The following is a 14,734-nucleotide window of genomic DNA, read 5'->3' on the forward strand; positions in this document are numbered from 1 at the left end:
TCTTTTATTCAAAAATATAGCTTGGAAATTGAATGCTTTGTCTACCCCAAAATGAGTGTAATCAATGTGTAGGGACGTGCGCTGTTTGAAGTCTGGGGTCGCTTTGCTGGGTTAATCAAAGTGCAAGCCTGTTTAACAAAGAGATATTGCCAAATAGCTTCATCAGAGCCATAACAGGAGGCCCAGCAATGAGCTGATTATGCTTTTTCAACAAAACACAGCAAAGTGGCACCACACATCAAGTGGCCGAACTGTACAACAACAAACCAAGTACAACCGTGGCGATTCCCTGCCGCACATCGACCAATGAATTGCAATAGCTTTTCATGGGAAATAAGACTCTCCACACTTATCTCGTTCGATAAATGTATGACATTATTATGAAATTATAAATATATTGAAGGGATTTTGTTTTAAAGAATGAAATAAAGAAATCAAGGAAATGAAAAAAGAAATGACACAGTACAGTAAAACAATAATATGCTACAACATGCTATTGTTGTTTGGCGCGACATTGTTCATCTGTGATTCAAATTTCGAACCACAGCAAAACTCGTTGATGACAGTCAGCCACAAATGAAAAACACTTTTGCAACCAAGCAAATTGTGCGACAATTTAGACACATTTGGTCATTTCGCTTGGTGTACGGGAGTGACACTAATTCAAACGTATAGGCAAGTAAGGGGGAGTCTTTAATTAGTACAAGAATAAAAAAAAACTTGCAAGTTGTGATGGTGGGAGGAAATTGGATAGCCTGAAAAGACACAAACTTAATAATGCATCAGATTTCTATAGCGCTTTTCTAGAAACTTTTCATTATTCATGCACTCACACATTCACGCTCTGGTGGCGGTAAGCTACTTAAGTAGCCACAGCTGCCCTCGGGCAGGCTGGCAGAAGCATGGATGCCAGTGTGCGCCTACGGCCCCTCCGACCACCACCAAACATTGGCACCTTTCAGTCACCAGTGTGAGTGGCACTGGAGGCAATGTGTGTCAAGTGTCTTGCCCAAGGACACATGTCTTGGGTAGCGCGGGGATCGAACAGCTAACCTTCCGGTTACTGGACAACCGGCTCTACCTCCTTAGCCACGGCCACCACAACTTCATGCAGGAAGGCCTGAGTCGAGATTTGAACACCATACCTCTCAAATAGGCAGATGCACGATCCGTCTGCCGTTACCTTCAGTTAATTTTCCCTCCCTGGCAACACACTTCATGAGCTTATCAGACCTATTTTTCTGGATTTTTTGCTTCTAGTTACTGATGCTTTCTTGGTTAATTACATTTTAAGGGTCAACTCAGAAGCCATGTATCTGTGCACAAGTTGCGGTCTTCCCAGAACCATAGAACAAAATAGATGAGTTTAAGATACTCCCACTTGTTTGTCTTTACACTAACAGCTTTATATCTTCACAAATGTATTTTCTTCTTACGTAACCCTCCACATTGGTTCATCGGCATTTAAACTTTTAATTGAGTGACATGTATCTTTTTTATATTTCCTTTCACTGCCCACTTGCACTCCTCGTACCAGCCCTTTTTCACACAATGTCGATTGTACCAATTCCCCTGTGTCTCCGCCTCTCTGCAAGGAGGAATGCAAAGCTTGAAATATGGATTTTCTGTCATGCCTTTTTAAGTTCTTCTCTAGACACTTGCAGCAGACCTTTACAGATACAACTTATATCAAATCTGGTCACAGGACTTGGCGTAAGAAAACAAATGCAATGATAAGACACCCCTACTTGCCATATTGTTGAATTTCATTTTGTGGCTGTCTTGTTTTGGTAGCCGTGCTTAGTGCAAGGCCTTGGAATTCATCACCAAGTGTTTTTGGCAGCCTGGGAAGCAGGTGTAGCACCCTATAATGTAGTAATTCCCGGAAAATGTCAAAAATGTAAATAATAATAATAATAATAATAATAAAACTAAATAATAATACAATATTAATTTCACCGGTGAAGCGGACTAAACACGGTATAATAGCCGATTTACGGCAGGCCAAGACTTTCTTACACCGGGGACTGGCCAATCAAATAACGCAAAAATGAAATTTGCCAGTCATGGCAAAATAGCCATCTCAATTTACATCACAGTACTTGTACTTGTAAAATCATCAGACAGTTGGAGGGGATGACAAGCTCAGACCTCGAATTCCTACATTAAAGCCAAAATGTGATGTTTATGTGTGTCATATTGAGGGACACAAGTATCACTGTTTAGCTTTTAAAACAAAGTTGACACAAAAAGTTTTACTTTTCTACTTTTTCAACACATAGATTTAAATTTCGAGAAGTATTTGATTCAAGTTTTGCACATGGATTCCAAGAGAAGAAATATGGTTAATTTTGTTAACTGATCAAATAAAAGCAAAACTTAAGTTCTTGGTTTATGTAAAAAATAAATAATAATAATAATAATAATAATAATAATAATAATAATAATAATAATAATAATAATAATAATAATAATAATAATGAAATCAGGGGAAAATCGTAAATCAAATATTTTGTTAAAAAATCTGAGATTTTATTTTTAGGCAAAATCGCCCAGCCCTAGTATTTAGAATCAATATATTAAAATTCTGTTGTGCTCCGGTAGGCGTTTGGTAAAATAATGAACTGTTAGTAGGATTGAAGGAGGGATATGAGGTCTACAATGTCACTTGTCCTATTAGCCAAAAGTTGATTTATGTTTGATGTTGGTGAATGTTTGAACAATAATCGTGTTTGTCTGTATCATATGTTCCACATGTACTGTATGTCGGTTGTTTGAGTGTGTATCTTCTTACTGTGCTGTCCCACAAGCTGGTAGAGCTTGTTGAGTTTTTCTGTGTGTTCGGACGACGAGTGGTTTGGCGGATGCTGATCTGGACTGCAGCCACCTTGCTGCGAGTGAGGTGGTGGTGTCTTGCTGCTGTAGCTGCAAACAAATGATGGCAGAATGGTCGGGTAGTTCATCCCTCCGTTGAGTCTCCTGAGCAAGGCCCCCATGCCTTGGCTGACAGCCGACTGATGGCCGCCACTGCTATTTCCGTTTCGACTTCCTATACTAACAGGAAGTGCCTTCATCTCCAATTCCACGGTTCCTCCGACGCCTTCTTCTCCAGCCAAATGTTCAGTGCTGGCCACGCTGCTCATGTGCTGCCCCCCATTGGCGAGTCGACAGTGCTGGTGCTGATGGTGCTGCAGCAGGCTGTGTATTGGCCTCAACCACAGAGCGCTACCTGGGCCCGTGCCCCTGCTCGAGCCATGGCCATGTCCATTACCTCCGCCATTACTGCCTCCACCACTGCCGTTGGGGTTCACCTTTTTACGCCGTTTACTGGTAAAGACAAAAAAAACAATTTGAAAGAACAATTGATAATTCTCAGTGTAATGAAAGCGACACATGCACCTTTTTGATTGTTATTTCTGGAATACAATATTAACATTGTGCAAACAAAACTACCTGTGTTGTGTATCTCACTGAGGGCCGAATTCACAAAGATTTAACTGTGGCCGCTATAGCACCTTTAGTTGTATTTCATTTGCACCTACATTTTGCTCCATCTTGACGTCTTATTCACAAAGGACATTGCGCTAATGATATAACAGCAAAGACACAACCGCAAAGTTTGGCAACTCAATGCAGTTTGCCCCAGATTTCCCCCCGACTGCAATAAGCCACACACGGCAAAGTATAAATGCTGGCTTTGCTCCAAGAACACCGTGGCAGAACAATGGCAGTTAGGAAAAGAAAGATGACATTTTCGGAACGCGAGCTTGGGGTCCTGACCGAGGAAGTGCGAACGGGACTAAACACAGTTGTGCTGCGTATGTAAACTTATGAGTGCAACTGTATGCTGAGAAAAAGGACTAATGCCCATAAAATCCATAATACGGTGGCATTTGTTTGTATTTTATGCACATTAAAAGTTGTCCTCATTAATTGATGTTAAGATGCAGTCCCTTACCAAAAAGTAGTATACTTTAAGTACATAATATAGCGTATACTTAAGTATACGTAAGTTTATTTTTCGAGTGCAGTTATTCTAGTATTAAAAGTAAACTTTAAGTAAACTCCTTGAGACTAAATTGGAACATTAAAAAGTATACTTAACTTACTTAAGTATATTAATAAGTATAAGCATACTTTATAGTATATTTAAGTATGCTATCAAGTATACTTGAAAGTATACTTTGTGGTACACGTATGTCCACAGTTTAGTTTACAGCAAAAAGCCCAGTGATTATTTGACAGGTATCGAACCAGCGAAGACTGGTACTAAAGGTCACATCCTAGGGTATCCAGCCACATGATCTTTAGGGCTTTATAAATAAATGTGACCTACAATTTTGGTTCCTTAGCGAGTGCCTTTCTAAGTATATACTACAGCAGGGGTGCCTCAAGAGAGCCTCTATCCAGCCTGCTTTCCATGTTTCTCTCCACTAACACACGTGATTCATGATCAGGATCGTTATCAGGCTTCTGCAAAGCTTGCTGATGAGCTGATCATTAGATTCAGCTGCACTGCAGGAGGGAAACGTGGAAAACAGGCTGGATAGGGGACCAGACTTGGGCACCACTGTACTAGTACAGTATGTCAACTTTTAGTATATGTTTTAGTATGCTTACAAGTACACTTAACATTTACTTGGTGCAGTGTTCTTCCAATAAGTACAAGAAAAGCAAACTGGATGTATACTCTCCTAATTTTGAGTATACTTCAAGCATACTTAAATATACTTTTTTTTGGTAAGGGGTAAGTGCCCTTGGATAGGAAGACGTTACAATGTCCATAACATCCTGAATATTAGTGTGAGCATCTTGATATTTTCTTTTATATGTCAACATACATTTTTGTAAAGACTGATCGCAGTTTTCTGACATCAAGTGACATTATTAGAGGAAAACACTAAACGGGCATAAAATATAGAATAGGTGGTGAATGGTTTGAAGTCAGCATAAGTGGAATTTTTATGAATTATCGTGACGATTGGTCGTAGTTTCTGACATTAACCCATTCCTCAGAACTTCAGGCATGAAATACAAAAGCTTCCCCTTCTTTATATTCTCTCCGAGCACGACTGGCAATACAATGCTATCTCCGTGCTATAATCGCTGCTTGAGCGGAGTGAATAGTTTACACTAGCTTTCTAAAGACATTATTTGCTTCAAACTGTGTGTGGCTATTATTGCTGGTGTTTGTGAGTAAGTTAGTGGTTTTTTTTTATCAATGAAGCTCATTTGCATAAATGTGGGCATTTTTTCTGCCATATATTTGCATACTACCTCATTTAAATTTGCGCAAATAGCACCAGTGCACTGAAACCCAATCTGCTTGGCAGCACAGTCTGTGAAGCATTTCACCGACTACGCGTGCTTCGTGCTTTTATTTGTTTTCTTCATTTTTACTGTTTTGCGCCACACAAAAGCCAGGCAATCCTTTAGTGAATTCGGCCCTGAGTATATCTTCCATTGTTTAAGGTTATGATAGCATGTGTCTACATCAGGGATTGGCAACTTCAAGTGGCCCCTTGATCAATTCCCCCAGCTCCAAAAAAGCTTTTTAAACATATTTTTATTTTTTCAAAAATTGCTGATAAATGTTCAATATACGATAAACATTCAATATACATTTTCCATAAAAATTGTTGGGTATAGGAAAAAACTGGGGAAAACATAATATTGAGAATTTAAAAAAAATTAAAATAAAATCTGTAAATATTCCAATTTGTGGTAACTTTGCTCTGCAAGATGAATTCTAGCGGTATTTGTGAGTTCACAACAGTTCACCATCTCCGGAGAATACATCTTAACACCTAGCCCATTGATTTTCACCGTTCGGACCAATCACAGAGCAACATTGTGTTTGGGGTGTGATATGCAGCTGTGACGAACGCCGGGGGGAAACAAATAGAGGTGGGTAGAGTAGCCAAAAAATGTACTCAAGTAAGAGTAGCATTACTTCAAAATAGTATAATAATAATAAGTAAAAGTAAAAAGCAGTCATAAAAAAAATCACTCAAGCTAAAAATAATACTCAAGCACTGAGTAACTAATTTAATTGAAACTGAAAGTCAGATTTTTTTTTTTTTAACAATGTCATCAGACAAAAACATAAAATAATGTGCAAATTCTGGCATCTTCAAATCATAAAAATAATAATAGCTTTTTAAGCTCGAACAACAGTGCAAGCAGACACGTTAGCATGCACAATTCACCAATCGCCATTCACCAATTGTGGCTTAACTCGCTCGGCGCTGCCTCCAAGTCGAACCACCATAGGTGGCAGTTTCTTAAAGCGAAAGCACCAAGACGTCATCTTTCAGTTGAATCTTTCGGGTTCTAATCGAATCATGCCTGCCAGTCTTCAACCAAGACTGCATTTCCTGTATATAAGCAATATGTATATTCTGTTCTTGCAGAATTACTCACAGTTTCCTTGCTGAATGTTGAACAGCGAGAGGCACTTTGTGCAATTTTCACTGCTAAAGATGTTCGTGCTCCCCCAGCCCCCCTCCCCCTCAACGACATGAACGATGACGACATTTTCATCTGTGGCCTTGATTGGTCAAAACAAATGTGCACAAGATGCCGCATCATCCAATCAGCTCAAAGTATTGTACAGCATGCCATGCCTTTCCCGAGCAAATCACCGCGGAGCAGTCCCAGATTGATATTGTGAGTAACTTCCTTGAGTGAATCACAATATCAATCTGGCTATTGCCAGGTTAAATTTGTAGGTGCCGAACTGCGAAATATGCATTAACTGTAGTTTTAAGTTGCAATACCTCCACTAGACGGAAGACATGGATTAGTTGCATTTCCATATACAACATCATGAGACTCATGAGTCGGCCTAATGAGTTTTTGTGGATTTAGAATGATATGCAGGACAAACTTTTGAAACTGTTCAGCAGTTTTGTGCCGTACATGAATGGTAAATTTTATGCAAGAGGTCCTTTTCATTTGCATCCAGCATTTAAGTTGCCCATCCCTGATTTACAAAAGCTTCCAATTAGGCTATATGGTCCGCAAAAATAATTTTGTCGTACATTGTGTTTTTGAGAACTTTTCCAAATATGCCACTCTCTGTTTTGTATAACACACAGTTCATATCTGACCTGTGCCATCCAGAGTATATCCTCTGCAGTCTGCGTGTTAACTTGCGGTAAAGGTGACTGATGTAGCGCAGCATCTCCTCATAGCATGAGCCGGGTTCACTGTAACTGGCAAGGGTGGAATCATTGGACATGTAGCGAGCACGCTGCTCCCGCATAAGAGCGTTCTCCCGTTGCTTTGTCTCTGAGAACTGGGTGGCGATGACCACGAGGCACAAGTTGATCATGAAGAAAGATCCCACCTAGTTGGGGAGGTAGAGATAAGGAAGCAGCTTGATAATGAAATAGATAAAGACATCTGTCACCACCTTACAATAATTAAATCAATTAATTTATTTACTTTTTACAGGGACTGAATTGTTATCTTTTATGATGACCTCCATTTAATTAAGAGTCAGAGAGCTTCGCTAAACAATGATGATAAAACAACAGAAATCTTATTATTCAAACATGATAAAGTCTCTTAAATATGAAGATAGGTCTTGAACAGGAAGTTAGTCATCAATCCAAATGCTTATTTGGCATATCATGACCATGAGTTATTAATTAACTGGGACAAGGAAATGTGATATGCATGCGCTGAGATTTAATTATTTTCTATGATCTTCTTTTTTCTATAATTTATTATCTTGTTTTTTCAACTTCTCCATAACAGCCTATTTTCTTGCCCCCAATTTTCCCAGCTATTCTCCAAATGCATTATAAGCGCTTTGACATCAAATGACAGGCAGACAGCAAGCTCATAGAGTAATGCAAAATATCGCTTAAGCTGGGATCTTTGAAAACCTACACAAAAGCATGATAAGGGAAATTATATGTGATAGAAGACGGCACAGCAGTACAGCAGAAGGGAGCTGTGCCGAAAGCAGAGCTTATAAAGGTTATTCCGGGTTTCAGAAAGAAGAACTGAACTGCAAGTACACAAGCACATCTTCCAGGGGCAACATGTTAAACATATGCAAATTGGCTGAGAAGTCAAACCCAATAGTGCAGACTATACAGAGCCAAGTGAAATGAATAGCATTGAAGAAACGCACGTGTACTTCTGTAAGTGCTGAGTTCATTGTTTTGTGTCTATTTTATTCTAGTTCCGACTTCAGTTAATGTTTTGTTTTCACATCTGTAAATCTTAAAGACGTCAACCTGAAGTTTTCTTTTTCACCCGTCATCATAAGAGTAAAATAAATAAATAAAATGATTTGAATTGTTTTTTTGTATACAAGCAAAAGCAAGATTGGCTGATCAGTTGCACCCAACAATTCATCATATGAAATCTCCAAATTTACAAATTTTAAATTCAACACAAATAACATTACAAGTGTTTTCTCCAAATTCACAACAACACAATGGGCTCTATAGTCATAGACAGCATGTTTGCTCTTGAGCATAAAAGCTGGCGTGCCTTGATGTTCGTACTCACTCAAGCCTCCATGCATTTGTTTGGGGATTTGGTTCATCCCTCTGCAACATGCTGGGCGTTCCAGCATACTGAGGACATTTCTTTTGAGATGCGCAAGGTGCACCTTACAATTTTTGTGCCTGAACTTTAGGCCTACTGAAAACATGTCTCACTATTGGCACAAGTAGTGTAATGTGGTTTGAAATTGATTAAGGTGCAGGGCGACAGATTCTGAGCTCCACGGACATGTGTGGTGGATGTCATCGTATTATTATTCATAAATATGACAACTGCATGAATAGAATCCCCCGAGTTATTTCAGGAATCAATTCATTGAACACATTGGCACGAACGAGTGGAGGTCTCCAAGTGCCTACTCAGATCTACGATGTCATTAACAAAAACTGTCAGTGGACATTGCTTGTAGTTCCTTAGAATTCGTACTTTGCACACCTTTTTCTTCTAGAAAAAAAAAAGTTTGTGAAAATACCTAAACTTAATCTAGCTTGCCCCTGCGCAGATTTATACTGGGCCTCGTGCCAGACTTATGCTGGATACGAAAATGAAGCCCAGCGCGTTAATTTCAAGAATTGTACATTCTCAAAATTATTCAACCCATACCGTACCTCATGTTAATACGATTTGCTAGCCTGTAAATGTGATGCATATGCAGACACCAGCTTCCGGTAGCGTTAATCAATAATTTTAGCAAATTGATTGTGGGCAATTATCTCCAGTTCAATAATATACTGCTTTTTTGCCTCTTTCTGCCATTGACTGGTCCATGGTATAGTCCATCTTCCTCCCACCAACAACAGGCTCCATGTCCCCATGAACCTGAGCAGGATTTTTAAAAAATGGCTGGAGGAATGAATAGATGGTTTGCCGACTACGACAACCTTCTTCAAATCCCAGAGATTTGCTCTGGAGTGACCGAAAGTCATGGTCATTTTAATTCCCACTTTATCAACAGTATTGACTGCTGCCATCCAATTCTTGAGAGCCACAAATGGCTGAAAAAACCCGCAGCAAGACTTAAGTTTCCTTCACTTTCAGGTTGCACAGTCGGGACCATGCTTGAAACCAAGAGGTTTTCATGGCAAAACAACATTACTGACCCACAAGAATATATCACTTAGCTCTAGTATGGCAAAATTGTCAGTAAACACCTTTCGGGATGCTAGCGATGAAGCAACTGCAACTAGAAAAATGGGGGTTGAATAATTTTGAGTACAACTAGAATTAAACCACCAGTTAATGCATTTTTTAACTAACAGTAAGAAGGGCATCTGTCTGCCATCATTCATAGCAGTGACGTGCGGTCAGGATAGGCAAGGTAGGCACAGGCTTAAATGAAAGTTGAAACCATTTGGCTTTTTCTATTTTTTTTAATTATTTCTTTCATTTCAAAAAGGCTACACTACCTATAGGTTTAAAAGTGACAACATTTGGTAATTTGCATACCTCAATTAAAAATGACTCATTACTTTGTCTGGTCTGCAGACAAAAATGCTGCAAAAATTATCCTTCTGAAGGCACACCGCTACTGCGCTTTTCCCAGCCCTGTCCACGTAGCGATGTCTATTTGCGCATGCGTGGTCATTTTCCCAATAGAAAAGTCCTTTACGCAAATAGGCAGATCGCTATGCAGCCTTTTTATGTCGCTTGATTATTCCTAAGCGAACGTACGTTCGCACGGTGCATTCGTGAATTCAAAACACACTTAGTGCACAGCAAAGCGGTAAGATGACGCCACTCCGGAGAATATAAGTGTACTGCAACGTTTACCGTAGCGTAGTTTACCGCGCACTGGCTGTGACGTAAATAAATAAATATTGCGGAGCAAATAAATGTAAGACTTCAAAAGAGATTCATGTTTTTTTGTTTGTTTTTCTACCCATACAGAGGAGGCATATGTTAAAATAGTTTGACTGAATGGCATCTTGTATCTAAGTATGAAATATCTCGAGGTCGGGCCAAGTGTCCTCTTTTTTGGGAAATGAAAATATGGTCACTCTAGGATATGTTGTACACTCGCCTGCCGACACACAAATTTGTAACTGGTGTGTGCGTCTCAATTTGCGACTGCCTGCCTACCCAAACCTAGAACTCACTGCATGTCACTGGTTCATAGGTTAGTTTGTACACCGTAACAAAAAAGTGGTTACTTACAATAATGAGCAGTATAAAATACATAAAATTGTAGAATGAATGAGCATCCATGACATAGTACATGATATCCACCCATCCTTCCAGTGTGATGACCTGGTTGAGACAGAGAGAGAGATGAGGGAGTATTCATTAGAGTGAATATACAGAATTGCATACTTATACTTTTGAATGTGTGTACCACTTAAATGTGTTACTTTGGCCAGTATTGTCTATTACAAATAAACCATACACTGTTTGCGTGTGTATGTGTGTGTATGTGTGTGTGCGCATGCATCAAAGAACTGACGCAGCTCCTTGGTGGAGTCCGTGTACTAATGAGTACTTGAGATGCTGACACCTGAAATCAGCGGCTGAGCTCAGCCAAGCCGATAATAAACTCACACCTCCCCATTTACACCTCATCTTGCATCGCACACTGCAGCCAAAACTAACCTGGCCACGCAACAATATTATGAGGAAGAATGAAAAATACTGAAAGTCATGCGGGGACAGGATTTTTACAGACATCATGTCATCTTTATTGTATTATGAATGGTCATAATTGATTTAATCTCTTACATACCTATGGTCAATAAATGAGGTTTTAAATGGGACATTGCAGTGGAATGGTATTGTAACATTAAGGATGACATGTTCTAGTTACAGTGCTGGTGTATTTTCAATTTAAATGTGTTTTATATGACTGTTACAAAATAGATAAATAAATAAATAAATACAAAAACTTTTTTTTTTTCAATTCAGTTATTTTACAGAGTGCCTTCAGCGATTAAACTTTGCATAAAAAGCTAAACATTTCAATTAAATTGTAGAGCATCATTTGACGTAAATGACTTGTAATTCTCATGTAAACTATTAAAAAAACTCCACCTCTACTCAAATGATAGTGAACAAGTACTCAGAGGACAAATATGTTAAACATTTGGTACACACAGTCCAAAATGACATGCTACAGGAAACAACAATTTAAGTACAAGTACAGGTAAAGTCAATTGTATAATGTGATACTGTATATGTGCATGAGGGAAATACACTGAAAGCTGGCATTGGTTATTTAAGAAGAAACAGAAGCACTGATCGGCGCAGTGTCTACTTTTGAACTCCTTTAAAGGTGATAAAGCCAGCAAAGCATCAGTTCATTAAATCCTGCCACAAATGTGTATGTGTTGCAGACTATTGAGCCATTTGTAAATGGCTGCTGATCCCAGCATGTGAACTCTTGATCCATCACAGAGTACAGTGTGTGCCGTATTTTGAGAAACAGGTAAACTGCGATGCCTAGGGTCATTGTTAACTTGACTGAAAACAATGGCTCCAAAAAAATTCACATCTTCAAGCAAAGGTACGACACAGCACAGTATGTGCTTGGAAGAAGTGCACATTAAAAATCCATATTATTGATTGTGACTGCTGTCACTGATGGTGTAATGGTACATTTGCAACAATATGCAGTTCATGCGGGTTCTGTTTCCACTGGTTTTCTGTCTTTATACAGTATATACCCTGTCGGTTGACAGACAACCAATCCAGGGTGTGTTCTACCTTTTGCTCAATGCCATTTGTGATAGCCTCCAACTCCCCGTGGTGTAAAAAATGGGTGGTTGGATGATTCGGATGGAATAAGCCAGGTGATAGTGACAACAAGCATCTCGTTTAACATGCAGCTTACTGCAGATCTCTGCTGCATAATTTTCTTTGTGCCAAATAAATAATATCCTAACATCCACACATGAAACAACACACTTTTAACACGTCTTACCTGGAAAATAGCAATCCAAGCATAGCCGATGTTGTCAAAGTTGACAGCTCCCTTGTGAGGGTTGCGATCCCCAGGGTGACACACATTGTAGTACTGGTTCCAATTAACACATCCATTTACACTGGCCCCTCCCACTGTAGGGGCTGCTCCAATCAGATCTGAACTTAGGTAGGGCGCCGGTAACTGGCACTCGGTCTTGGCCTCGGTGTAGACCGGAACATCATGGCAACGAAGCATACCGTTCTCACGAGGTGCCGAGCAGATAAACGGGCTGTCTTCACCATCCTCTGACATGTAGTAGGGACTGATTGACAAGTTGTATTTTCTAGACAGGAAAATAAATAAACAAATGCTGATATTGCTATCAATAGCAATGTGATAAGCGTTCATAACAAAGTATCCAAGTATTCAGTATCCTTTATTATTTCTGTATAGCTGTATATCACACAGTATGCTTTTGGTGGTTTCCTGTCAGATTTTTCTCTGTAAAATATGCCTTGGCTTAATAAAGGTTGGGAACATCTGCTTGAACTTATGTTTCATTCTCTGTGATTTTGCAAAGATGATGACACAGAAAATAAAGAGAGTAAGAAAGCAAGCTGGAAAAGACAGCTAAGGGACAGACTGATCATATTTGCAGAACTCGTGACATGTAATGGTTGTATTCCCGAGGAACAGTGTGACTGCATGAGTGCCGAGAGGTTCATAGAGTGCACTGACTGTTTGTTCTATTTTCAAAACAAAAAGGCTTGTTCTAAAATTTCTCATGGACATTAGTGATGAAGGAGCAGTAGGTATGGCATTTACGTATCACAAGACTGCATGCGTTACTTACGTTCTGATATCCCCTCCCAGAAAGCAGCGGTTGCGCAGAAGCCCCGCCCACAGCTGGACCCCAACAATCCCAAAGATGAAAAAGACAAAGAAGCAGAGGAGGAGGACATTTCCCAACATCGGAAGGGTGTCCAACAGTAGCGTCACCAAGATTCTCATACCTGCGTGGTGGGAAACACAATGTCACTCCTATATTCTAAAATGCATCATTAGCATCTAAAGATGAACGGACATAAACTGTCTTAGAGTATGTGAAGCAAATGGTGACCTTATTTTGACCAATTCGTTTGGCCAAAATAATTACAAGCAATGACAACAGTGAATGTGACAGTTTGACATAAATCTGTCCTTAGGGATCTGAATTAATCTTCCCTGTAGCTGGTGTTACCTAAGTGCATCCGTCAAGCATCCATCTCTACGTGTCACATGGAGTTAACGTCAGAGTCGAAAAGGCTGTCCTTAGTAATGTAAGCAGCCAACGTATAGACACCATCCTCATTCTGTCATTTCTGATCTCCCTTTTGAGATCCATGTAAAAGTATCTGTCCATCTGTCAATTTTCTAAACATATATCAATATATCAATATATCAATTTGGTCTGTGATAATAATATTGTGACTAATTTTTAAATAGAGGAATGAGATTTAGCCAGAGAAACAGCAGAAGCCTTACAAACATGCCAAACAGTGTGTACTGCGCATTGTAACTAAACTACAGAGTGAACATACATTAACATCTGTCTAACAATGGCAAGTTCTCATCTCTTTTGCCAGAAAGGCAAACAGAGACAGAGTGGATGCAAAATGGTTAGTGTCAAACAAAAAAGATGCTAGGTGTGTGTGAGGGCAGCGGTGGTGGCTACGGGCTGGAAATACTTGATCTCTTGATGACAATTGAAGGAGGGAAAATGATGAAAAATGGGACGGTTGGCAGCCGGTGAACATTTGTACGGTTTCTCTTGTTGTGTGCACCTTTGAGGAAACAAGCCTTTGGGTGGAAGTGTGCCTGTCTCTGTCTGGTCTGACTTTGAGTATGCTGCGAGCAAAGCACTAGCTGACCTATATGTCACCTTCACCCACTCCCCGCATCAGAAAAAAAAAACATCACCTTCACAGTAACTATGCTTTTTACTTCACATTGTCCATGGCTGCTGTAAAGATTGTCCCTAAGGTAACTATTGACTCGATGATAAGGTTGCAGGTAGAATGTTCACTCCCTACGGACCAAAAGCAAACATGCGTTCATGTGCATAAGATATAACAGTTGAAAGATGTTGCATTTAGCTGCAAGGAAATAGACGACGCACAACATGCTTTATAATGGAATTTCATGTATTAAAAGTCTTAAAGTGGCCCCCACCCTCACACATAAACAGAAGAAGAAAAAAATCTAGAAATCAGTAATCGAAGTGTAGATTAAAATTACTGGGCACAGCTGACAACTAAAAAAAATTCACAATATTAA

General features: G+C 39.5%; 1 protein-coding gene across 2 annotated transcripts in view; it reads right to left on the minus strand.

The window, feature by feature from the left end:
* cacna1ha (calcium channel, voltage-dependent, T type, alpha 1H subunit a) overlaps positions 1-14,734 on the minus strand; it is a 97,217-nt gene that overhangs the window by 32,882 nt on the left and 49,601 nt on the right. For both annotated transcript variants that reach the window (XM_086061354.1, XM_086061279.1), the window contains exons 6-10: positions 13,272-13,431; positions 12,437-12,761; positions 10,681-10,773; positions 7,113-7,351; positions 2,795-3,327 (exon numbers count right to left, since the gene is read on the minus strand). In XM_086061354.1, coding sequence (XP_085917480.1) covers positions 2,795-3,327; positions 7,113-7,351; positions 10,681-10,773; positions 12,437-12,761; positions 13,272-13,431 — 1,350 coding nt within the window. The remainder of the gene's footprint in view (positions 1-2,794; positions 3,328-7,112; positions 7,352-10,680; positions 10,774-12,436; positions 12,762-13,271; positions 13,432-14,734) is intronic.

The sequence above is a fragment of the Leptonotus elevatus genome, chromosome 1 (genome assembly GCF_054856555.1).
Source record: "Leptonotus elevatus isolate MCC_2025b chromosome 1, RoL_Lele_1.0, whole genome shotgun sequence".
Classification (NCBI taxonomy): Eukaryota; Metazoa; Chordata; class Actinopteri; order Syngnathiformes; family Syngnathidae; genus Leptonotus; species Leptonotus elevatus.